Genomic DNA, 27,132 nt, shown 5'->3' with positions numbered 1-27,132 from the left:
GGGGGAGAGGAGGGGAAGTGAGAGAGGTGGAGAGAGAGGGAGGTGGAGGGGGAGAGAGGGAGGGGAAGTGAGGGAGGTGGAGAGAGAGGGGGAGAGAAGGAGGGGAAGTGAGGGAGGTGGAGGGGGAGAGAGGGAGGTGGAGAGAGAGGGGGGAGAGAGAGGGGGAGAGAAGGAGGGGAAGTGAGGGAGGTGGAGAGAGAGGGGGAGAGAGGGAAGGGGAGAGAGGGAGGGGAAGTGAGGGAGGTGGAGAGAGAGGGGGAGAGAGAGGGGGAGAGAAGGAGGAGAAGTGAGGGAGGTGAAGAGAGAGGGAGGTGGAGGGGGAGAGAGGGAGGGGAAGTGAGGGAGGTGGAGAGAGAGGGAGGTGGAGGGGGAGAGAGGGAGGGGAAGTGAGGGAGGTGGAGAGAGAGGGGGAGAGAAGGAGGAGAAGTGAGGGAGGTGGAGAGAGAGGGAGGTGGAGGGGGAGAGAGGGAGGGGAAGTGAGGGAGGTGGAGAGAGAGGGGGAGAGAAGGAGGGGAAGTGAGGGAGGTGGAGAGAGAGGGAGGTGGAGGGGGAGAGAGGGAGGGGAAGTGAGGGAGGTGGGGATTGAGGAGGAGAGAAGGAGGGGAAGTGAGGGAGGTGGAGAGGGAGGGAGGTGGAGGGGGAGAGAGGGAGGGGAAGTGAGGGAGGTGGAGAGAGAGGGGGAGAGAAGGAGGGGAAGTGAGGGAGGGGGAGAGAGGGAGGGGAAGTGAGGGAGGTGGAGAGAGAGGAGGAGAGAAGGAGGGAAAGTGAGGGAGGTGGAGAGAGAGGGGGAGAGAAGGAGGGGAAGTGAGGGAGGTGGAGAGAGAGGGGGAGAGAGGGAATGGGAGAGAGGGAGGGGAAGTGAGGGAAGGGAATAGAGAGGGAGGGGAAGTGAGGGAGGTGGAGAGAGAGGGGGAGGGAAGGGGAGGAGGAGGGAGGGGGAGGAGGAGAGAGGGACTGATCAACCGAGGTTGGTTTCTGTGCATGCTCAGTAGAGCAAGCAGGATCCGGTCTATCAGCATGCCAGTGTTCACATGCGTTTGCGTGCAGTATAGTCAGGATCCAGCAATTTGCAGTATTTGGACGCAGCTCAAAAACGCTACAAGTAGCGTTTTTGAAAAAAGTTAAAAAACTGCAAATCGCTGGATCCTGCGCACGCAAACGCATGTGAACGCATGTTGACACGAGTCCATTGCAAATGAATTGAAATAAAAACGCATTTGCACTGGATCCGTTTTTGCGTTAAAAAAACGTTCATTACGGATGTTAAAAAAACGTAGTGTGAAAGCAGCCTTAGTGGCATTGCCATGCAAGACCAGTGGTCCTCGCCAGCTGTCCCCTGTTGTATCAGTTAATTCACAGGTCTACTTACACCTAAAACTATTTTTGGTGCTAAATATTTCTATGCCATATCTCATTCTGAAAGACCGAGCCCATCTGTGTATTACTTGGCTGGCCAGGCATCTAATACAGTACCACATATCCCCTATTGTAGCCACTGTACGAAAACGCACAGTCAACTTCTAATTATGAATCTTTTTTTGCACCCCCCTTAAGCTGTGGACAGCAATAACTAACTAGCTTCAAGTAGAAGCAGAATTTTGAGTGCAGCTCTGGATGTAAAAAAAAATAAAATGTATAACTTATCTTAAAAATAAGTTAAGCTATGTAAAAGGATGTCAGATTCTTCCAGGCAGGTTTCTGTAACTATGGAGTTACCCTTTAAATATGGGGTTCAGAAAAAAAAAACAAAAAACAATTGCATGCATTTTCTGTGGCTGGACGTCAACACAAATCCCATGACATTTTCTGCTTATTGAGTGACTTGTACTTACTTAACTGGGAAATGGCGGATGTCATATAATGTGTAGTCCTCTTGGACAAATTCAGCTCAGATACAGCAGCATAAGGGGGAGGTAATGAAACAAAATGTGATGTGGACTGGTAAGATGGTTGAGAAGGTTGACAGGAGGTGTGGAAAGGTTGAGCAGAAGCATGAGTCAGGGTCCCAGCCGGGCTGGCAATTACTGGCAACTGAGGGAGGGGTACAGTCTCTAAGCAGGACAGAAAGGAACGGTCATAGCTTTTAACTTGGGCTTTCTGAGAACTTAATGGAATCTGAGTTGAGTGTGGTTCATCTGCTTGGTCATCTGGCCCTATCTGATGAGGTAAATTTGGGTTTTGGACCATTTTGTCAGGACCTCCTCCTCTACTCCTGATGTTCTGGGCAGGAATCACGGGAAGAGTTGCTGGAATTAGAAGTTGTGGAGACACGTTCTGGTGAAGCACAGGTGAAGCCATAGAAGGAGAAGGAGAGCGGGAAGAAAAGGACACAGAGGGATGTTTTACAGACTGATGAGAAGTTAATGGAGAATGGGAATTTGGTGGTGGTGGGGATAGGGAAATTTGCTTGATGCTTCGGGATAGGGTCCCATTACTTGGCCAGATTGGAGAAAAGGCAGAAGCTTGGGATGCGGAAGACTCCAATCCAGATAGACTGTTAGACGGCAACTCTGGGGAATCGTTGCTTCTGTTAGAGGACTTTTGAGTGGATATATTACTAGGTTCAGGGACAGGAGATGCTGAAGAGATAGCTTTGGCGTAAGATGGTGGTGGGATAGTGCCAGCAGAAGGAGATGTTCTGTAGTTATTGTAGTCAGGAGGAGGAGACTGGCAGTGGGTAGGGGAGGAAGATACGTTTATCTGAAGGGTGGAAACTAAAAAAAGAAAAAATAAAATGAAAAGAGCAAAATGGGCATTTATCAAGGGCAACAAATCAGGCAGAGGGTTTAGGAAAGCTGGGAGTGCGGGAGACAGATGAAAACGGAAAATAAAAGATGGCGGCATGCACAGACTTTCATGGTTACAAATCAAATAAAAAGAAACAACGAGGGATCCACGTTTCCAAAGAGAAAAATGCAGCAAATAGGGATTTTCAACTTTCAACAAAAAAAACCAAAACATTTTTGCATCTATTTCTGAAGGACATTGATGAGATTATCCAAATATTGGGATTAATGTGGCTCCTCTGGAGTGGTTCTTCATCAGTTTATACTATGCTGATTGGCTGTTACATCTCTGCTAGTCAAAATTATACTAAGGAAATTATGTAAATAGCATCACTATGGGATGTAAAGATAATTGGGGTGGAGATAATTAAGGGCTGATCTGTAGCCATCATCCACCAAAGCTGGAGGATGATAATTGCTTCGTAAGCAATTATTTTAGTCAGCTGATCCTCTACATTTTAATGGGATCAGCTCACAATGTTGGTTATTAGGGAATAATAGATTAGAGGTTGTTTAATCCTATAGTTTACCCCCAAACATCAGGTGCTTATCGAAACCACACCATAGAAATATGGGGCCATGTTTATGGTTTACTTGGGGTGGGGGCTACAATGCTATTGAGTTAATGTTCCTCTTTTTTTAGCTCCCATAGTCTTCTCATATTATTATAATCATATATATCATAAGTGCTTTTTTTTTTAATTTTTGTTTTTAACTTGGTAACTGATTAGAATTTTGATCTGCTTATAACCACCACTAGAGGGAGCTAAGTGCAAACTCAGTGGTAGCAGTATAAATCTGTATGCAGTGAGCCCCTTGATGGTAGCTGTAGCAAGGAATTTGGTGCCAGTATGCCATGCTATGTCAACAAGGAGAAACCTCATCAATGTTCTCTACATATAGACACAAAAAAACATTATAGCTCTGTTGAAAGGAAAACCCTTCTCTAAAGGAAAGAAAAGAAAACCTTAAAGGCTATGGACATCTGTGCATTGTATGTATTATGTGAAATAAAAATTTTTAGAATTTTGTTTTAATTCCATTTTTTGTTTCTTCCACAGCTTTCATGTATTAAAAAGCTCAGCAAGCTGCTTGACACTGTTAAGCCTCAATCACCGCAGCCGGATTCTTGTCTCTCTATTCAAACCTAGGCTCCAATTTGGTTTGGTGAGGTCTGATTTGCAGTCAACAGAGAATAGAGAGATGGCCTGGAAACTGAGCTAGCAGGAAGCCAGCAGTGCAGATTGATGCTGGAATGAATCAAGCAGCTTGCAGTGCATTGTAAGACATGCAGGCTGCAGAAGCAAAAATGGAAAAAAATAAATGCAATTGCAGAAATATTTTATTCCACCTAATACATGCAGTTAAGAAAACATGTAGAGGTTGCCCATAGCCTGTAAGTACCTTCAATATAGCAGTGTCATTTATCAGTAACCTCATTATATTTTTAATGGTCTTTTATGCAGGACCAATATCTGCTGAATCCTGAAACTGCAGAATTAAATGGGCAGTGTCTTCAAATTCATGTTAATGCATCACAACATCTCAGACGGGTAAATAAGGACACTTAAGGCTTAATGCATGAAAGACTCACTCATGCAACTCCATCATACATCTCAACAGTCTCAGATGCACATATGCAGAAGCACTACAAGAAGCAGCATGACCATCTACAAAACCAGGTAGATACTAGAGGAAGATACAGAGTTAGGCTGGAATCACACTTGCGAGTGTAAAACCGGTCCGATTCTCATGCTAGAAAGTAGCATAAGCTCTGTCCGAGTGTTGATCAGTGTGCAATGCGATTCTGTGATTTTTCTCATGATTGTAGTCCATGTGCATGTGTTAATGGCTTTAACCTGGCTGGCATCAAAATTGGGGGTAACCGCACGTCGTTTTTTAAAAATTATTTATTTTACTGCACGATATAGACCCGCCCACTGGTAGCTGTGATTGGTTGCAGTGAGACAGCTGTCACTCAACGTGGGGGTGTGTCTGACTGCAACCAATCATAGGCGCCGATGGGCGGGGAAAGCAGTGAATACCAGATGGAATAATGAGCGGCCAGCATTTTCAAAAGAGGAAAAGCCGCTGGAGCTTTGTGACAGCCGTGCAGCGCCGCGCTGGTGATCGGTGCGTATGAGAGAGGGGGGGGGACAGGGATAGACCGTCAGAGAGAGGGACAGACAGAGACAGAGAGACCGACCGACAGGGAAACAGAGAGACCAACAAAGAGACCGACAAACAGAGAGACCGACAGACAGGGAGAAAGACCGACTGACAGAGATAGAGATTGACCGACATCGACAGACCTCACTCATTTCCAGTGTTTTCTGCAACATGCGATAAATGTATTTAGAGAAACACATGTCACTAGGATGGTCCATGCGCCGTTCGTGTGACATCCGTTTTTTTTCACGCACCCATAGACTTGCATTGGAGTGACTCGCACGTGAAACTCACCAAAACGCAGCATGCTGCGATATTTTTTTTTTGGTCCGATTTGGACTGAGGAAAAAAATAGCAGATGGGAGCTGCCTCATTGATTAACATTGGTCCGAGTGCAATGCGAGATTTTCTCGCATTGCACTCGTGCAACTTAATCGCAAGTGTGACTCCAGCCTTACCAGAGTCATATATTGCCATACTCCACTCAAAATGAAATATTTTGGCGCATTTCTTCTCATTTCTCAGAGGAATCTATTCGTAGAGTTGATAAATTGTAGCGCCACCTTAGCTGTGATATGAATGGAGCGCTGTGGTCACCATAGAAGGGCAGGGAAACATCCATGAGTGCAATGGTCTCTACCCTGCATTAGTGAGTCTGGAGGATTGGTCTCATGGCAGTGAGGTTACCATGTGCCTTTAATTGCTAATTGTGGTCATCTATGATTAAAAATTGTCTTCTTCCTAAAATAGTGCCACACCTTGTCTACAGGTTGTGTGTGGTATTGCAAGTAGGCTCCGTCCAATTCAATTGAACTGCAATACCATCATGTTTTTATATCCTCATAGGTTTTTTTTCTCTCTTACACTGAAAATTGTGTGATCTCAGCACATGTAATGCGTCTTGGTAGATTTGCTGGCCATAGTCAGTATTAGAAGTGCAGGTTTATAATTGCACCATGAAGCAGCACATTTTGCATCCTTTGTGTCAGCTGCATTGCTTCGGGTCACTTTCCTCTGGTTTAAGGGAATTCTCTTTGACTACATCTAAGATTTCATAAAACAATCCCAGTCACGTACATTATGGAAGGAAATAACACTGCCCTGACATAAAGCAGCCGCACAGTGTGAGACCGCAGCGGGAGAGGCCGGGATACAAGAGGAAGAGAATTTCAGCCACTATGTCTGACAGTGTATCTAAGCATAGCAAGTAGGATACGGTCTGAGCTGCTGTATGTAAGCCTATTGTGTGATACTCTAATGAACCAGTGTACCCAAGCCTCTCGTGTGATACTGTATGCTTGAGCTGCTGTATGTAAGCCTATTGTGTGATACTCTAATGAACCAGTGTACCCAAGCCTCTCGTGTGATACTGTATGCTGAGCTGCTGTATGTAAGCCTATTATGTGATACTCTAATGAACCAGTGTATCTGAGCCTCATGTGTGATACTGTATGCTGAGATGCTGTATTTATGCCTATTATATGATACTCTAATAAACCAGTGTATCCGAGCCTCATGTGTGATACTGTCTGAGCTGCTGTATTCATGCTATTATGTGATACTCTAATGAACCAGTGTATCCGAGCCTCATGTGTGATACTGTCTGAGCTGCTGTATTCATGCCTATTATGTGATACTCTAATGAACCAGTGTATCCAAGCCTCATGTGTGATACTGCCTGCTGAGCTGCTGCATGTAAACCTGTTGTGGGTTACTGTCCCATGAACCAGTGTATCCAATCCTTCTCATGTGTGATACTGTCTGCTGAGATGCTGTATATAAGCCTATTGTGTGAAAATGTCTCATAAACCAGTGTATCCAATCCTCTCATGTGTGATACTGTCTGAGCTGCTGTATGTATGCATATTCTGTGATAGTCTAATGAAGCAGTGTACCAAGCCTTTCATGTGTTCTACGGTCTTCTAAGCTGCTGTATCCAAACCTATCCTACATAATACTGTCTATTAACCTAGCGTATCTAGGCCGATCATGTGGTTTCAACTGATAAGCAAAATAGCAAATTTTTATATGTGAGACAATCTGCTGATCAGTGTATCTAAGCAGATCATGGATGATACTGTCTACTAAGCTGGTGTAGCTAAGCCTATTGTGTGATACGGTCTACTGTTTGGTGTATCCAAGTCTATATTGTGACAGTCGGCAGATTGCGTGTACCTAACCCTCTCATGTGATTTTTTTTTCTTGCTGTTTTGTTGAGCCTGGGCAGTGTAGACTTGCTTCTTGCACGCAGACCACCTGTGAATGCTCTGATAAGGGGGCTCCACACTTCTGACTACTCTTAAGTGATGCTAAGTATTTGCGGCCCGATTCATCAAGGAGTTTTCACCAGAATTCTGGCTTAAAACTACTCAAAAACTTGAAAAAAATGTTTGCGGAATTCATGAAACGTCAGCCGTAACGATTCCAGCCCTGATTTATTATTTGCATTTTTACTTTTTTTTTTTTTAAAGTAACCTTTTTTGTGAAATTCATTTACTTTTTATTTTTTGTGCCATATTCAAAACTTGTGCGTGGGGGATGATGGAAAGAATCAGACAAAAGTAAGAAAAAAATCGCTTAAAAAAGAAGGGTGCAAATGAAACATTGCTCTATTTTTTTTCTGGAGTAAAAATGGTTCTAAGACCACCATGAATCAGGGCCGAGGTCCCCCGAGCGTGAGCGCCATCACTGGGGAGGATCTGTTCCTACAAGTAAACTTGATGTCATTTACTTGAAACTTATCTAATCCACAAACAAATAAAAAGTCTCCATTCATTCATGTCACGCGACTCATACGTCCAAGATGGGATACAGATATATTTTTCTTTGATCTTGCAAAATTGATATTTCAGAACACATTAATATTCATTATAAACGAAGGTCAATATCCAAGCAGATTAAAGGGACGTCACCCTAATAGCATTCTATTAATTCAGTTAGCGGTTAAAGGCACAGAGTAACTTCAAAAGTGCACATTCACACACAGTTCATTGATCACACTTGCCTGTAGTCGATGTCCTCCTTTCCAGGGTCTCTTGTCGCTGCTGCGCTTCCATTATTTGCCTACAAAACAATAAAAGAGCACATTTAATCAATTGTGTGCAATACCCCAGTTCTGCCACTAGATGTCATCCTGTTTTTCTAACAATCTGCTGCACAGGTTAATAAGGAGGATGAGATCTCGCAGTAACATGATTTAGATCCAGGGGTGGGCAATGCAATAAAGAATTATTTATTCTTAGCAATTAAATGAAAAACATGCATGGTTTTTGGCAGCCTGAGTCTGGAGGGTAGAGGTGTCCATGTTGGGCACAGTTAATGCATACCCCTTTGTATGGTGAGGTGCAGTAGAATGAATGCAGGTGCGGATCTTTAATTTCAAAAAGTTAAACATTTAAATGTCAGTGATAAAAAAAAATAAAAGGACATGTCCCCTTTAAATTCTCATGAGCAGCATCCTCTTCCACGGAGCCTTTGTGTATGGGAAGTGTGTATGTAGGTGGAATTAAACACGTAGCTAAACCTCAGGAGAATCTAAATTTGAAAGTGTTAAACCCATTTGTCATCTGGTTTCCGGAGAACGTCTTATTTTAAGGAATAATTATCACTAGTTTTTTTGTTGTTTTTCTCTCTCTTGTCCCGGCTGAGGAATAGAACCTGATGATAAAGGGGCCGAGCGCGAATAACTTTTTTGTTTTTTGTCTTTGTCATATATCTGGTATTCCAGCTCAGTCATATTCCCTTGAAAAGACTTTTCATCTAATTAACTTCTAAATAGTCTATTAAGGCATATGGACAGAAGGGAGAAGCTTTTCCTTCTCTACAAGTCTTGGTGCAATGGTATACTACGGTACATCTTTCAGGTGCAGCAGTGAAAATTACTGACTCCATACATCGGTGTTTATCTATTGGCTCACCAACTGCTATAAAATAGAGTGACTAACGTGCCCCGACAATCGGGGTGGCAAGAAGTGGGTCACTTGCATATAACAAAGGTGAGGGTCCAGAGGTTGGAATCTCCAAGGGAAGAAAGAAGGGGCCATCAGACTTCTCACTTAGGTTCTCACATTTTTAAAGACTGCCACTGTGCCCTGCATTACAGATTGCTCCCCATGCTCTTATCTGTTAGCCTGTTTCCTATGGTTTCCAATTTCTGTCACCATCGCACAGACTGCTCCCCTCTCTCACACAGACTACACCGCAATCACCACCCCCATTCCACCAACTGCTCACCATTTCCTCACCTACAACCCCCCCCCCCCCCCCCCTCCCCCCCCCCCCCCCTCTCACCCAGCCCCCCTCCGCCCTCCCCCCCCCCCCCCCCCCTTCTCATGCTACCTGCTCCCCTCTCACACAGACTGCTCCCCCCTCTCGTCACAGACTGCTCCCCTCTCCACACAGACTGCTCCCCTCTCACACAGACTGCTCCCCCCTCACACAGACTGCTCCCCCCTCACACAGACTGCTCCCCCCTCACACAGACTGCTCCCCCCCTCACACAGACTGCTCCCCCCTCACACAGACTGCTCCCCCCTCACACAGACTGCTCCCCCAACACACAGACTGCTCCCCCTCACACAGACTGCTCCCCCCTCACACAGACTGCTCCCCCATCACGCAGACTGCTCCCCCCTCACGCAGACTACTCCCCCCTCACACAGACTGCTCCCCCCCTCACGCAGACTGCTCCCCCCTCACGCAGACTGCTCCCCCCTCACACAGACTGCTCCCCCCTCACACAGACTGCTCCCCTCTCACACAGACTGCTCCCCTCTCACACAGACTGTTCTCCTCTCACACAGACTGTTCTCCTCTCACACAGACTGCTACCCTCTCACACAGACTGCTACCCTCTCACACAGACTGCTACCCTCTCACACAGACTGCTCCCCTCTCACACAGACTGCTCCCCTCTCACACAGACTACAGCACCATCATACAGACTGCTCCCCCATCACACAGACTACACCACCATCACAGACTGCTCGCCATGACACACAATGTTCCCTGTCTCACACAGGTTGCACCTTGTACTCCTCACTCACAGTACCACACTGTCTATAGCCAGAAGATTAAAAAAAGACAATTTGCACTCTGATAATGCTAAAGTATGGAAACCATGAATGTGTGAACATGGACCTGCATTACTGCTAAGGAAAATCTAAGAAAAATGAGATATTTAGCATCTACAAATGGCCATTTGTATATCTGCCCAGTTGCCACTTCACGGCATATCTCGTAACTGGGTATTATGCTGAAGCCACTCTCTGGGTTAAAAACCTCCTGTGTATGGGCAAGTAGGAACCTGCTACAGTTAGGTCCAGAAATATTTGGACAGTGACACAAGTTTTGTTATTTTAGCTGTTTACAAAAACATGTTCAGAAATACAATTATATATAATATGGGCTGAAAGTGCACACTCCCAGCTGCAATATGAGAGTTTTCACATCCAAATCGGAGAAAGGGTTTAGGAATCATAGCTCTGTAATGCATAGCCACCTCTTTTTCAAGGGACCAAAAGTAATTGGACAAGGGACTGTAAGGGCTGCAATTAACTCTGAAGGCATCTCCCTCGTTAACCTGTAATCAATGAAGTAGTTAAAAGGTCTGGGGTTGATTACAGGTGTGTGGTTTTGCATTTGGAAGTTTTTGCTGTGACCAGACAACATGCGGTCTAAGGAACTCTCAATTGAGGTGAAGCAGAACATCCTGAGGCTGAAAAAAAAAGAAAAAATCCATCAGAGAGATAGCAGACATGCTTGGAGTAGCAAAATCAACAGTCGGGTACATTCTGAGAAAAAAGGAATTGACTGGTGAGCTTGGGAACTCAAAAAGGCCTGGGCGTCCACGGATGACAACAGTGGTGGATGATCGCCGCATACTTTCTTTGGTGAAGAAGAACCCGTTCACAACATCAACTGAAGTCCAGAACACTCTCAGTGAAGTAGGTGTATCTGTCTCTAAGTCAACTGTAAAGAGAAGACTCCATGAAAGTAAATACAAAGGGTTCACATCTAGATGCAAACCATTCATCAATTCCAAAAATAGACAGGCCAGAGTTAAATTTGCTGAAAAACACCTCATGAAGCCAGCTCAGTTCTGGAAAAGTATTCTATGGACAGATAAGACAAAGATCAACCTGTACCAGAATGATGGGAAGAAAAAAGTTTGGAGAAGAAAGGGAACGGCACATGATCCAAGGCACACCACATCCTCTGTAAAACATGGTGGAGGCAACGTGATGGCATGGGCATGCATGGCTTTCAATGGCACTGGGTCACTTGTGTTTATTGATGACATAACAGCAGACAAGAGTAGCCGGATGAATTCTGAAGTGTACCGGGATATACTTTCAGCCCAGATTCAGCCAAATGCCGCAAAGTTGATCGGACGGCGCTTCATAGTACAGATGGACAATGACCCCAAGCATACAGCCAAAGCTACCCAGGAGTTCATGAGTGCAAAAAAGTGGAACATTCTGCAATGGCCAAGTCAATCACCAGATCTTAACCCAATTGAGCATGCATTTCGCTTGCTCAAATCCAGACTTAAGACGGAAAGACCCACAAACAAGCAAGACCTGAAGGCTGCGGCTGTAAAGGCCTGGCAAAGCATTAAGAAGGAGGAAACCCAGCGTTTGGTGATGTCCATGGGTTCCAGACTTAAGGCAGTGATTGCCTCCAAAGGATTCGCAACAAAATATTGAAAATAAAAATATTTTGTTTGGGTTTGGTTTATTTGTCCAATTACTTTTGACCTCCTAAAATGTGGAGTGTTTGTAAAGAAATGTGTACAATTCCTACAATTTCTATCAGATATTTTTGTTCAAACCTTCAAATTAAACGTTACAATCTGCACTTGAATTCTGTTGTAGAGGTTTCATTTCAAATCCAATGTGGTGGCATGCAGAGCCCAACTCGCCAAAATTGTGTCACTGTCCAAATATTTCTGGACCTAACTGTATATAGGATAAGATTACTTGTGGCAAGTGGGGAAGGTGTGCACGGTCAGAAGGTATGACCCTGTTAATATAGACAAAAAGACTGACGGCACTCACCAAACTGAGGTGTGAACAGGTGCATAACTGAACATGACATAAAATACAAAAAAAGGAGAAAAAAAAAACAACTGGGTACCTACACTATGCTGAAGTATGTATGTGTGTATATATATAATATATATATATATATATATATATATATATATATATATATATATATTTATATTATGCTAAATATCTCATTTTTCTTAGATATTCCTTAGCATTAATGCAGGTCCATGTTCACAAATTCATGGTTTCCATACTTTAGCATTATCAGAGTGAAAACAGTCTCTTTTTTGTATTTTATGTCATGTTCAGTTATGCACCTGTTCACACCTCAGTTTGGTGAGTGCTGTCAGTCTTTTTGTCTATATTAAGAGGGTCATACCTTCTGACCGTGCACCCCTTCCCCACTTGCCACAGGTAATCTTATCCTATATAGCAGGTTTCTACTTGCCCATACGCAGGAGGTTTTTAACCCAGAGAGTGGCTTCAGCATAGTGTAGGTGCCCAGTTACGAGATATGCCGTGAAGGGGCAACTGGGCAGATATACAAATGACCATTTGTAGATGCTAAATATCTCATTTTTCTTAGATTTTCCTTAGCAGTAATGCAGGTCCATGTTCACACATTCATGGTTTCCATACTTTAGCATTATCAGAGTGCAAACTGTCTTTTTTGTATTTTATGTCATGTTCAGTTATGCACCTGTTCACATCTCAGTTTGGTGAGTGCCGTCAGTCTTTTTCTCTATAGCAAGAAGCTAAACACCAATTGTTCGACTTTCTGTTTTCTTAATCCACCAATCAATGAGATCAATGCAGGGAGATAGAGAGGGCTCCGCTGAGCACTTCATCATCACTCTGCCTGATCACTAATGCGAGAGCGCAGAACGTTTAGGAGCATCAATGTGGTGCAGCCTGAAGGGAGCGGTGCTCCAGATCCTGCCTCCACCAGTCGTATTGGAGTACGGTAGTCAGAACAAATGCCCAGAAGAAGTAAAAGCCAAGTGAAGAGGATATCCTCCTGTCACCCTTTCCCTTTAAATTGAAATCTGCATAACTAATACTTATGTGCCTATTGGGTTCTGTTAGTAAAGGGTTACCACTTCCTTTAGAGACATTCATATAGCTCAGTGACTAACATCTGTTCCTCTCCAGCCAGTCTGCAGCCACAGATCATTTTTCTGAGCCATCATTCTCTCCCCCTGTAAAGAAGTGTCTTCACTTAGTACATGGCCTCCTGTAGGAACTGTAATTAAGCTCTGATTACCCACTTCACTAGCAAATTGTGCCACTTAATAATCCTGGACACACACACACTGTGTGTCTATAACTGGAATCATTCCTGAGAAACAGCGCCTCTCAAGGCTTATTCTGGTATTGCAGCCTATCATGATTCTGGCCTATGGATTCTGTTCAGAGTTACTGGCAACAGCTGATAAGTTTGTTGTCGGACAAAGACTAAAGAATAAATAAACTCAGATAATAGTTTACTTTTTATACTCAATCTCTGTACAGATCATATGTCGAGAGGATGAGGCGCTCTGGAGTATAATACAGGAGGTAACTCTGTATCAGTACAGGATAAGCAATGTAATGTATGTACACAGTGACTGCAGCAGCAGAATAGTGAGTGCAGCTCTGGAGTATAATACAGGAGGTAACTCTGTATCAGTACAGGATAAGCAATGTAATGTATGTACACAGTGACTGCAGCAGCAGAATAGTGAGTGCAGCTCTGGAGTATCATACAGGAGGTAACTCAGGATCAGTAATGTAATGTATGTACACAGTGACTGCACCAGCAGAATAGTGAGTGCAGCTCTGGAGTATAATACAGGAGGTAACTCCATATCAGTACAGGATAAGCAATGTAATGTATGTAAACAGTGACTGTACGAGCAGAATAGTGAGTGCAGCTCTGGAGTATAATACAGGAGGTAACTCGGGATCAGTAATGTATGTACACAGTGACTGCACCAGCAGAATAGTGAGTGCAGCTCTGGAGTATAATACAGGATGTAACTCCGTATCAGTACAGGATAAGCAATGTAATGTATGTACACAGTGACTGCACCAGCAGAATAGTGAGTGCAGCTCTGGAGTATCATACAAGATGTAAGTCAGGATGAAAGTAAAATGAGCATAAAAAAATGACATATCAAGTACAATGCTGCCTGAAATGGGTAAAACTGTACTTGGCAAATAAGTAATATTTTTATCCAGGCTCACAAGCTCATCGTAAGGGGGGCTTGGTCCAAATTTTACATTGGTACTTGGGGGAATTACCCCTATGATTATAGGAAATAAAATTCTCACCTCCTTTGGATCTCCATTTCATCCGGCGAGGGTCCATTCTGAATGCTCGGGACTTGGCGCTGAGCTGCGGGACCTGAAGAAGAAAATAATAATAAAAAAAATAGGTAAATTGTAATCACAGAACATTTTAAGAAATCTCATAAAATCTGCATTAGCCCCGCCCACCTTTAGGTCTGTTTCACAGGACATTGTGGAAATCCCCTTTAAGACTGCTATGTAATTGACTCGTTTCCTATTAGCCGGGAGCTGTCAGACGCGATAATTTTGCACATTTGCAGAGAACACAAATCCAGATTTTCATCCCACATTTCCATACCCCCCTCGGTAGATATGCAGATGAGGCTTTCTGATGGAGACAGATACACAAGTATTTCTATGAGACACAAACATGTCATTCGGCCGCGGCGGTGGAATATAAAGCAGATGCCCTAGTTATCCTGGCATCTCCCCGCTAATCACCACTCACTGAATCTCTGAAATTCTTCCTGTTCCCTGGGTCTTCTAAAATGAGGAACGTGATGAGCAATATTCCTAATCCCAAGAATGATGTCAACCAGACATAATAAGTGATGGCAGTCCTGCATTAATCTGCATTTACACAATTCCATCCCCAGAAATACTGTATATCCCTTTTGCCTCCATTCATTGTGAGTGGGCGCTTCACAATGCGACGTTTCCTCTTTGGTGTAGTTCTCTGCTGCCTCAAAATTGGATGCAGGTCCATACCCGCTCTTCTTCCCCTCTCACAGCAGGGTTTTTTTTCTGTTTGGGCTCCCATAGGCTTAAAAGGGGCGAGTCTCACCGGACACATGGAAGAATCCGGAACATGCCATGATTGTTTTTCATGTGCAGATTTGGTCCATGAAAAAAATTGTTCCATTGAATAATATTGGTGTGAGTGCTATCCATGTACTAGTCGTTTTTTCACTGGCAGCACTTGCACCAAAAAAACCTCCAAAACGGTAATGTAAACATGGCTTCGGGCTGAATTCACGCAAGTATACACGGGCCAACTGTCATCCATTTTTGGGGCTTGTGTTCGTTTTCACCATCTATTTGTCATCCGTTTTGAGAAAAAAAACTGAGGAGTTTTTCCCAAGTGTCTTATATGAAACAGACAGTGAAGAAATGGAGGCAACTGGAAAGGGCTCACTTGAATGGGTGAGTTTGATTTGCAAATCAAGCAAGTCGCAATTTTTTTTTGCGGATCGCAGAATATAATGGTTCTGCCAAAATGGGGCCAGAGGAAGCTGTCACTTCCGCTAATGGGATGTAAAATGTTCTCTGCAAATAAAGACACACTAGCCCTGATTCATCAGAGTTGCCGTTTGGGCCACCAATGTTGATAAAGAGGGCACTGGATTAAAATGTATCAAACTAGTAAAGAGAAGTGCACCTTTTAATAAATTTGGCGCAATAAATGTACTTCGGTCAAGGACTGGAGAACAATTGTTCTTGTAGTTTGCACAACATTGGCAACAAAAGATGCACTATATATATATATATATATATATATATATATATACACACACACACACACACACTACAGACCAAAAGTTTGGACACACCTCCTCTCTAGAACAACTATTAAGAGGAGACTTTGTGCAGCAGGCCTTCATGGTAACATAAAACTCACAAGGCTGCGGACGTGAAGCGATACCTCGTGGAGGCCTTCCTACAAGTCATTGGGTATGGTGGCTGTGTGGAGTGGCCTCCACGCTCACCTGACCTGACCTCATTGGACTTCTCTCTATGAGGTCACATCAAACAGCAGGTGTATGCGACCCCTCAACCAACATTGCAGGACATACGACGACGAATCACGGAGGCTTGTGCAAACGTGTCGCCTACCATATTTCTCAACGTGCAGCAAGATACAGTATGCTATGCAGAGTCCAGATGTGCATTGCAGCTGACGGGGGCCACTTTGAGCATCAAAATTAAATGAGTGCCATATGCGTGACCAGCATTCAATGTTTGGGGGGGGGTCATGGGTCTTATATCCTAGCATTTCTGTATGCAAGGTGTCGATTCATATTGAATTGTTGATGCCCTACAATTTTGTAATTCACTTTTTTTCTCTATATTGTTCCGTTTTCGAGATAAAAAATGCTAACTCCATTGTTTTCCACCAGGTGGCGCTATAGGTGGTTTCATTGCGTAGCGCATGGCTACTTTACTATGCCTAGACACCACTTCTATGCCTATAGATGCCGGCGTTCTCAAGTTAATGGCGGTGGACAGGATATGGGTGGACACACTGTGTATATATATATATATATATATATATATATATATATATGTATATATATATATATATATATATATATATATATATATATATATACACACACACACACACAGTACAGACCAAAAGTTTGGACACACCTTCTCATCTCTAGAACAACTATTGAGAGGAGACTTTGTGCAGCAGCCTTCATGGTAAAATAGCTGCTGGGAAACCATTGCTAAGGACAGGCAGCAAGCAGAAGAGACTTATTTGGACTAAAGAACACAAGGAATGGACATTAGACCAGTGGAAATCTGTGCTTTGGTCTGATGAGTCCAAATTTGAGATCTTTGGATCCAACCACCGTGTCTTTGTAGAAAAGGTGAACGGATGGACTCTACATGCCTGGTTCCCACCGCGAAGCATGGAGGAGGAGGTGTGATGGTGTGGATGTGCTTTACTGGTGACACTGTTGGGGATTTATTCAAAATTGAAATTGTCTCTCCAGTAAAGGAGACAAACTCTAGCACATAGCTTTCTCATGAGCCAGATCAGACACCCCCATACTTTGCACTGACGAGGGGCAAGCACCCCGAAACACCGTGTCTGCAAATTGGGATTCTGATCTGGCTTATATATCCTGAGTCATATTGCAAAGGATTGTTGAAAATCCACTTGTGACTTTTAGGATCGCTACTTCCAATAGGTGGCGCTGTGCTAGAGTTTGTCTCCTTTACTGGAGAGAGAATTTGAATATTTCCTAGAGGGGCGTGGCAGCTATAAGTCCCCTTACCTGGCAGCCAGACTGGCTTGCAAAGTCTCCTTAAGGAGAATAGTGTTCCCCCGTGGCCCCTTCAAAATTGAAGGCATACAGAACCAGCATGCCTACCACAGCATCTTGCAGCGGCGTGCTATTCCATCCGGTTTGCGTTTAGTTGGACCATCATTTATTTTTCAACAGGACAATGACCCCAAACACACCACCAGGCTGTGTAAGGGCTATTTGACTAAGAAGGAGAGTGCTGGGGGGCTACGCCAGATGACCTGGCCTCCACAGTCACCAGACCTGAACCCAGTCGAGTCGAGATGGTTTGGGGTGAGCTGGACAGCAGAGTGAAGGCAAAAGGGCCAACAAGTGCTAAGCATCTCTGGGAACTCCTTCAAGACTGTTGGAAGACCATTTCCGGTGACTACCTATTGAAGCTCATCAAGAGAATGCCAAGAGTGTGCAAAGCAGTAATCAAAGCAAAAGGTGGCTACTTTGAAGAACCTAGAATATGAGACATATTTTCAGTTGTTTCACACTTTAAGTATATTCATTCCACATGTGTTAATTCATAGTTTTGATGTCTTCAATGTGAATCTAAAATTGTTAGTCATGTAAATAAAGAAAACTCTTTGAATGAGAAATTGTGTCCAAACTTTTGGTATATATATATATACAGTGCTGGCCAAAAGTACAAAAGTATTGGCACCCCTGCAATTCTGTCAGATAATACTCAGTTCCTTCTTGAAAATGATTGCAATCCCAAATTCTTTGGTATTATTATCTTCAATAAAAAAAAAAAAATTGTCATAAAGCCAAATTGGATATAATTCCACACCAAACATAAAAATGGGGGTGGACAAAAGTATTGGCACTGTTTGAAAAATCATGTGATGCTTCTGTAATTTGTGTAATAACAGCTCCTGTAACTTACCTGTGGCACCTAACAGATGTTGCCAATAACTAAATCACACTTGCAGCCACTTGACATGGATTAAAGTGGACCCAACCTCTGTCCTTGTGTGTACCACATTGAGCATGGAGAAAAGAAAGAAGACCAAAGAACTGTCTGAGGACTTGAGAATCCAAATTGTGAGGAAGCATGAGCAATCTCAAGGCTACAAGTCCATCTCCAAAGGCCTGAAAGTTCCAGTGTCTATGGTGCGCAGCGTCATCAAGAAGTGTAAAGCCCATGGCACTGTGGCTAACCTCCCTAGATGTGGAAGGAAAATAAAATTTGACAAGAGATTTCAACGCAAGATTGTGCGGATGGTGGATAAAGAACCTCGACTAACATTCAAACAAGTTCAAGCTGCCCTGCAGTCCGAGGGTACAACAGTGTCGACCCATACTATCCGTCGGCGTCTGAATGAAAAGGGACTGTATGGTAGGATACCCAAGAAGACCCCACTTCTTACCCCGAGACATAAAAAAGACAGGCTGGAGTTTGCCAAAACTTACCTGAGAAAGCCTAAAACGTTTTGGAAGAATGTTCTCTGGTCAGATGAGACAAAAGTAGAGCTTTTCGGGAAAAGCCATCAATATAGAGTTTACAGGAAAAAAAAGAGGCATTCAAAGAAAAGAACACGGTCCCTACAGTCAAACATGGCGGAGGTTCCCTGATGTCTTGTGGTTGCTTTGCTGCCTCTGGCACTGGACTGCTTGACTGTGTGCATGGCATTATGAAGTCTGAAGACTACCAACCAATTTTGCAGCATAATGTAGGGCCCAGTGTGAGAAAGCTGGGTCTCCCTCAGAGGTCATGGGACTTCCAGCAGGACAATGACCCAAAACACACTTCAAAAAGGACTAGAAAATGGTTTGATAGAAAGCACTGGAGACTACTAAAGTGGCCAGCAATGAGTCCAGACCTGAACCCCATAGAACACCTGTGGAGAGATCTCACAATGGCAGTTTGGGGAAGGCCCCTTCACATCTCAGGGACCTGGAGCAGTTTGCCAAAGAAGAATGGTCTAAAATTCCAGCAGAGCATTGTAAGAAACTCATTGATGGTTACCGGAAGCGGTTGTTCGCAGTTATTTTGGCTAAAGTTTGTACAACCAAGTATTAGGCTAAGGGTGCCAATACTTTTGTCTGGCCCATTTTTGGAGTTTTGTGTGAAATGATCAATGATTTGATTTTTGTTTCATTCTCTTTTGTGTTTTTTCTTTGCAAGCAAAATAAATGAAGATAATAATACCAAAGAATTTGTGATTGCAATCATTTTCAAGAAGAAACTGAGTATTATCTGACAGAATTGCAGGGGTGCCAATACTTTTGGCCAGCACTATATATATATATATATATATATATATATATACATACATACATACATACATACATACATACATACATACATACACACATATATATATATATATATATATATATATATATATATACACAATATGTAATCTTTTTTTAAACTCTGCTTTATGCCAGAATTTAATTTAAGGGAATTTGTCACCAGGTTTTCACTCCCCTATCTGGGAGCAGTAAAATGTGGTGACAGAGACCCTGATTCCAGCGATGTGTCACTTACTGAGCTGTTTGCAGTCATATTGATAGAAAAGAGCTCATGTATATGCTGGACTACCTGCAGCATGCCAAGTAGTCCTGTAATGATAATCTACTGCTGATTTAAACAGTGGTTTTATCAAAACTACTCCAAGCAGCCCAGTAAGTGACACATCGCTGGAATCAGGATCTCTGTCTCTACATAACGCTGCTCTGAGATTAGGTAGCAAAAACCTGGTGACAGATTCCCTTTAATCAGCCCCAATCCCAATAACTAGTGAAGAAAACTGCTTTAGGGTATGTCTACGTTATTTGGTGGAGAAATATCTGCACCATTTCTGCATCTCTAGGCAGGAAATATAAACTGTAAAATACACACTTTAATGCTTTTTTTACATGCATTTTTGGAGCAGATTTTTCCTCACTCATTAGTATGGGTGAAATCGGCAGCAAAAATGCTGAAAGAATTGACGTTATGCAGATTTGATTCTGCACCAAATTTGCAAGAAGAAAATAATGACTGTCTGTAGGAGGCTTCAGGATTCTCTTTCACCTTGTGGCACCAGGAACCTGACAAAACTGTGCAGAAAAAACAACAAAAACACTACATGTGCACAAAGCCTTAGATGCATATAGTATTTTATCAACACCTCACTGCCTCTCTGAATGTATGCATGGCTTCAAGAGGCACATGTATGTTTAATTACATTGGTACAAATACGGTATGTATACATGCGTGCATACATCTAAAGGAGTGTGATTATATATATGTATATATATGTGTATGTGTGTATATATATATATATATATATATAAAAATAGGATTATAGATGTGCAGGTCTGGCGGTTTGTATGCATGTGACATACCTGTCCTATGAAGCTATTGCTTGCCATGACCCTGTATAACCACAATATACTGTATAATCTGTGGTTTTGCACAGGATACCTACTATATTATTCTAACGCTGCAGGTTATCTCAGTGCAAAAGTCAATCGGTCAAATGACAAACTCAGCCCTGCTACATTTGTTCACTTCTCCCTCCTGAAACATCAGCCGTCCTATTATTGCGGAGTGCAGTTATGTTTTCAGGTAAAGTAACATCCATCAGATCCATTTACCATCTATTACTGCTCCCCCCGACGTCCGGCTCAGAATATATTAATGTTCTATAAATACAAGGTACATCTCCCTGTTAACTACCATACAATGTATCATAACGTGAAAATGCAAAAAATACAGGGAAAGGCATCAATCTGTAATATTCTAACCACATCTCTACGACCACTGAAACCAGTATTGTCCCTGGATTGTGGCACAATGGAGAGAAAGGGAGATGCTTTTTAAGTGCTGTTTGCCCCTTTGATGGGGGATGATCTACTAATCATCAGCGCCCCACCCTCTAAATAGAAGTCATAATAATTAAAATGTGTTAAGTCCCCTTTAAGACCAGACAATATTTACCGATTGATTAAAGAAACATTCCAAATATTTAAAGTGACAGTCCGCAAAAGTATAATCAACCGGATGACATAAACCTCAAAGTGCTCAGCTCGTTACACAAGATCTAAGGGAAATAATAACATGCAGAACAGTATAAATAAATGTTAAAAAAGCATAAAAGAATTCTAAAATAAACATAATAAAATGCAAAAAATGAAAGGTAACAAAAAAAATGAAAAAACCCCATCACCTACAAGACATTCTGCAAAGGACGAAGCAATCGCAGTGGCACAGACAGAAGCAATGAAGGACCCATTCCTTGCTGACCATGCTATACGAGGCCTTTTGAGCAATGTTCAATGGATTCTATTCATTCCCCTTCCTCGCCTGCCCTCCCATAGAGTGCCAGGTTACAACCGCTGTAACCAAATCCTTCACTACAGCACAGGACGGCATCTCCGCCTAAATATTTTATCACTTCTTCTATTCGGGCTTCTTTTTAAAAAAAAAAAATTTCTACTAGCAAAAAAAAAAAAGTTAAAAAAAGTGTGACGGGGGTGAAGATTTTGGAAAAAAAAAAGGAAAAATGATCAATCTGCCAAATGACTTCAGAATATCAACTGTTTAACTGAACATAAGGTATCAGCTTGTAAAATGCTGCGTTTTTTTTAAATTAAATATTAATTGTGTAAATGTCCCATCTGTCTCTCCTTCATTCTTCTTGCAGTCAGCTCGCCTCCTCTTATCTTTTGGGATAGTTTAATATTTCGGCTCGGCTCCTATTATTACTTGATGGACGGTTTCGGGTTTTTTTTTACCGCCCACGTTCAGGGCTATTGTACATCTGTTTTGCTGAGGTTCGTGTGCACCGAGGGATAATTAATTACTGGCCCTTGTAATGTGTCATTGTTGAGCGCAGAATCCGTCACTAAGTGAATAGGGGGTAATAAATTAAATTATGCAAAAGGAAAAAGTTTCTTATTAAATTAAGCTACTACATACAATGGCAATATACAATCGTCTTTTGCAAAACCCTAGCGAAGAATTGTGTATGGGCTCATTTCTGTAAACACAACTTAACATTGGTTTAGATTGCCCCCTAGTGGTGGCAACCGGTTCCAGAGAGTTTATTATTAGGAAAATGTGCTAAAGAAATTGTTTCCTATCAAACCAAAATAATTTTGTTTTTAGATTATAACACTTTTGGATCTGTGATTGGCAACTTAAAGGGAACGTTTCAGGTAAAAAAAACAAAAAAACAACAATAACACAGATATGGAGGCAATTTGCAAGTTAATAGAGTTCTAAAGCTGCCCAGCACTGAAAGCCCTGCTGCCAGGAGGAAACAAACTTTATTCCTCCCGGCAGCCATGGGCTTTCAGTCACCGAGCTGGATGTCAATCAGTGCGGGGGATGTAGATACAAAAACCACGCCGGAGCCTCCCTGATGACTGGAAGTCCAAGGCTGTCGGGAGGAATAAAGTTAGTTTCCTCCTGGCAGCGTTGCTGAGCAGCTTCAGAGCTATTGTACGGAAGATTAACCCTATATCTGCAGATTAATAAGGTGGGGGTTTTTTACCTGACTGATTCTCATTAAAGCATAAAGAGAGAAACATGGCCAATCCAGGACAAAGCCCTTAAAGGCTTATTCCCATCTACGTAGATGGTCGTCAGATAGTGCTTGAAAATGACAAGAACGTTTGCAATTTTCTGTTTATTAAAATGTGCAGCAGTTGTTCAAATATTAAGTTTTCTTTTGTTTACAGATAGATAGAGGGATGGATAGATAGAGGGATGCATAGATAGAGGGATGGATGGATGGATAGAGGGATGGATGGATAGAGGGATGGATGGATAGAGGGATGGATAGATAGAGGGATGGATGGATAGATAGAGAGGGATGGATAGAGAGATAGAGGGATGGATAGAGGAATGGATTGATACATAGATGGAAGGATAGAGAGATTGTGCTTGGTGATGTGATGTATAGAGATGGATATAGATCGATGGAGAGATAGATGGTTAGAAAGAAAGATAGATAGATAGATACACACGTGGTCAAAATTGTTGATGTTGATTGTCCATGTTGAGTGTGGCCCACACCATGTCACCACACAGCAGAGTGAGTATCTGTAGCCCTATATACAGGCCACTGACTGATTACACGATTGTAGACACCTGTGATGCTAATGAGTGGATACACCTTGATTTAACATGTCCCTTTTGTCACATTTTTTTCAGAGGTACCATCATTTCTGTCCAGGGCTGTTTCATGAGTGGAAGCAGAAAAGCAGCAATGTCTGGCTTTCATTTGTTCATTTTCACAGATGTTTTATTTATTATCACTTTTGTCAGATTTAAGTTATTTCAGTGACCAATGTGGGGTTTTCTGTCATTAAACGAGGGGTACCAAAAATTTTGATTACGTGTGTAAATACAGATAGTTGGCTAGAGAGTTGGATGGATAGATTATATAATTTAGTTAGGTGAGTAATAATGATTAAAGGGTTTTCCCCAGTTTCAGCCTTTGTGCCGTATTTACATCAGGTAATGCAGTCCAGTGAATGTATTTTGTATGATGGCATATACAGAGCCCTGTGCTCTGCTTCCGTCTCTTCCTCGCACAGGGTGGACAGTTCACCACCATGTCCGGCCGGTCCCATACCTTTATTTCCCGGTGGGGTTTGTGCACAGGCGCAGCGGTTATATGGTACAATTTGCATACTGCTATCATAGTATCATAGTATCATAGTTTTTAAGGTTGAAGGGAGACTCTAAGTCCATCTAGTTCAACCCGTAGCCTAACATGTTGATAGATGATGGTAGATGATCTGGAGGGCAGGGTAGACCGCGGCCTCCTATATATATCCCACCACAAAACAACAACAAAAAGAAGGAACAATAAATAAATTAATTAAAATAATAAAACCAGTTGTGTACATTAAGTCAGTGTGATGGTCGTACACCTTCTGTATGATCCACATCACAGGTGCCCAGAGGAGATATCACATCTGCTGCAGGACCGACACCAGGATGGGCATCAACTACAGAGGAGAAGGAAGACCAGAAGATTCACCATACTTAAACCAGTATGGGGCAGAACAATAAATGAGATATCAAGCTTTATTCTTCACTAATGGATGATGAGAACTAGATGGACATCCAACCAAAAAGAGGAGAAACTCAAGTGTCAGTGTCATAATGTATTGACCCAAAACCACAACTAAAGTAGGGTCCAATATGCCACAAAAGTGTTATGATTCTGTTCTGTGGAGCAATTAAACAAAACTGGAACTTTTCTGTTCTATGGATCAGCGGTATCTGGAGGAGAAAGAAGGACGCAGATAATGAAAGGAACACCCTGCCTGCAGTGAAGCATGGTGGTGGCTGGTGTTTTGCACTGTTGCTTATTACTGTGATATTGATGACCTAGCCAGGAAATAAGTCTTGTGCAGCATGATAGCTCAGTGGTTAGCTCTAGTGATTTACATCCCTGAGATATTTGGTTCAACTTTTGGTAATGGCGATCCACCTCTCTGACACTTGTTAAAAAATATAATCAGAGAATGTGAAGGAAAGCTGCTCCTCCTTTTCATTATTTTTCTGTGGGTGCTGGTAGTCATATTAAAGACCTAGTCATCAGGGAGCCCTTGGGCAGCTCTGTAGCTCAGGGGTTATCTTGGGTGCTTTCTAGCGCTGAGGTCCCAAGTTTAAGTCTGTGGATCACATGTTTTTGAAACCAGTGACTACAAAGAGAACCTGCTCTATCCTTTAATTACCTTTACTTAGATGGTGGTAGTTATATTGACATCTTAGTAAATCCCTCTTGGGGAGCCCAGTGGCTTGGTGGTTAGCATGTATGCTATGCAATGCAATGCTGGGGTTGTTGGTTCAAATCTATACTGGAGACAATGAGGCCTCTACCTCTTAGGTGCCCTTTAGAAAAGGGGTCCTCCTCCAGTTTTTCATCATGTTCCCATAAGCTCTGGTAGTGATATTAATGACTTAACACACCAAAGGTCTTCAAATTATCGGACACTCCCATGATACATTTATAGCAACATCATGAAAAAACATATATCATATTTCTTCAAAGAAGGAGCATAGGAATCCAAAATCTTAAATAGTAATCTTTATTACACAAAGCAACACAACAATTAAAAAGATGTGTACAGTAAACAGACGAGCTATAGCAGCATAATATTGCACATAATGAAGTCAATCCAGGGAAAAGATGACATATTTTGGTGCAGTCCAAAAAAAGTTGGAAAATACTATTGTGATCAACAGAGTTATATTCTGACTGGCCAAAATGACTATGTCAGGATAGGGGGCTTGAATATCCAAATTACATTCCACCATGGGATATCTGCTTTCAAGTCCCAAACCAGCTACCAATCACACATAGACATCGTCCTGTTGCCAATACGTTAAAACCTATACAATAGCAATAAACTGTACAGGACTACAACCACTTCATTTTGAAAAGGATAAGTGAGTAATGGGTGACGGATCAGCTTTATAGTCCGAACATACCAGTTGCTTAAGGCTCGGAGTAATCACACAACGGGGATATCTCCGCTATGCCATATGTATACGCTATACTGGTAGATAATCACACTCCTATATCTGATCAGTCAGCCACCACAAACACCTTATGTCGTGTAAAGTGGACACAATTCCCTAGATTAAGTGCACGCTGGGCGCGAAACGTACGTCGGGGAAGTGGCTGGCAGCACGGAGATTCATACACCCAGGTAAAACATGGACATGTGTCTGATGGATCTGGTTTTTTGTCAGGAATTTGACCGGGCTAGCATTTACACGTGAATGCAGTTATCCCCCTTTGGTGGAGGAAGTCTGTATGTCTAGCAACCGGTCTGCCTGAATTACATGGATTATGTTCCCTGCAGGGAAAAAGGTTTAATTAAAGTGATTAACAGATCCAGCATCCACTAGTCACTGGGGTTATTTAGGCACAGCGTGCACTTAATCTAGGGAATTGTGTCCACTTTACACGACATAAGGTACACTCCGAAATGCGCATCGGGCGCATTCCCTCCGCAAACTACTCATCCTAGGTAATGTCCTAATTGGTTATGGCTGATCCTGGAATCGTTTTGGGGTCCCTTATTGTAGTTTTTTGCTTCCCATATGCTTCTATCGTGCAGCATAGTACGGTGGCGGTCGTCGGCCGATAGCAGGTGTGGGGTGTTGGTGATATAGTTTGGTTACCCGGAGGTATTATGGGTTTCTTACCCCGTGGTGCTATATATCTCTCTTCACACTGACACCTGCACGTGCTGTTGTCTGATGTCTGCCGCTGCTGCTGCAAGGTGAGCGCACGATTGGCTGCCATAAGAGTTTCCCTATATACATATAAGCGTTTGCTTACTGCCTTGATGATGCTATGATGGCATAGCCTGAGTGCGTCCTCCTGCTTCAGCCCCATCTATAAATACGTCCATGTGTGTTTTCATACATTTATACGTCCTTTATCTTTATGTTGTGGCATGCACACACTTGCCTCCATATGGGATGTTGTAGCCTGTGATGGTCGTTTTCTGCAGTCCCGTCTGCTCACATGTCCATAGGCATTATATATCAGTATCCCCCCCTTTTTTTCGTGTGATGCAGACGTTGATCTCATGTGGGATTTGTGCATTGACTTCCATGTGGTTTCAATGCACTGGTCTCGATGTGGGACTTTATGTGTGCATATGCAGACACGGGTCTACAATTATCTTGTGAGGTATTCCACTACACTGCCTTTTGTCTTTGTGATGCACACATTGACTTCTATGTGGGATTAGTTCTTTGATTTTTACCCATGTGGGATTAGGTGTGTGTATGCGTAT

At 42.7% G+C, this 27,132-nt stretch overlaps 1 protein-coding gene across 4 annotated transcripts in view; it reads right to left on the bottom strand.

Moving 5' to 3' along the window:
• The window catches only part of EVL (Enah/Vasp-like), a 178,561-nt gene that overhangs the window by 18,045 nt on the left and 133,384 nt on the right, over positions 1 to 27,132 (bottom strand). For 3 of the 4 annotated variants that reach the window (XM_075330001.1, XM_075329999.1, XM_075330000.1), the window contains exons 4-6: positions 14,321 to 14,393; positions 7,960 to 8,018; positions 1,833 to 2,714 (exon numbers count right to left, since the gene is read on the bottom strand). In XM_075330001.1, the coding sequence (XP_075186116.1) occupies positions 1,833 to 2,714; positions 7,960 to 8,018; positions 14,321 to 14,393 (1,014 nt within the window). The remainder of the gene's footprint in view (positions 1 to 1,832; positions 2,715 to 7,959; positions 8,019 to 14,320; positions 14,394 to 27,132) is intronic. The other variant, XM_075330002.1, reaches the window with a different exon arrangement.

Source organism: Anomaloglossus baeobatrachus, chromosome 12 (assembly GCF_048569485.1).
Source record: "Anomaloglossus baeobatrachus isolate aAnoBae1 chromosome 12, aAnoBae1.hap1, whole genome shotgun sequence".
NCBI lineage: Eukaryota > Metazoa > Chordata > Amphibia > Anura > Aromobatidae > Anomaloglossus > Anomaloglossus baeobatrachus.
The sequence above is the reverse complement of the archived record's forward strand: the minus strand, read 5'-3'. Positions and strand labels throughout refer to the sequence as shown.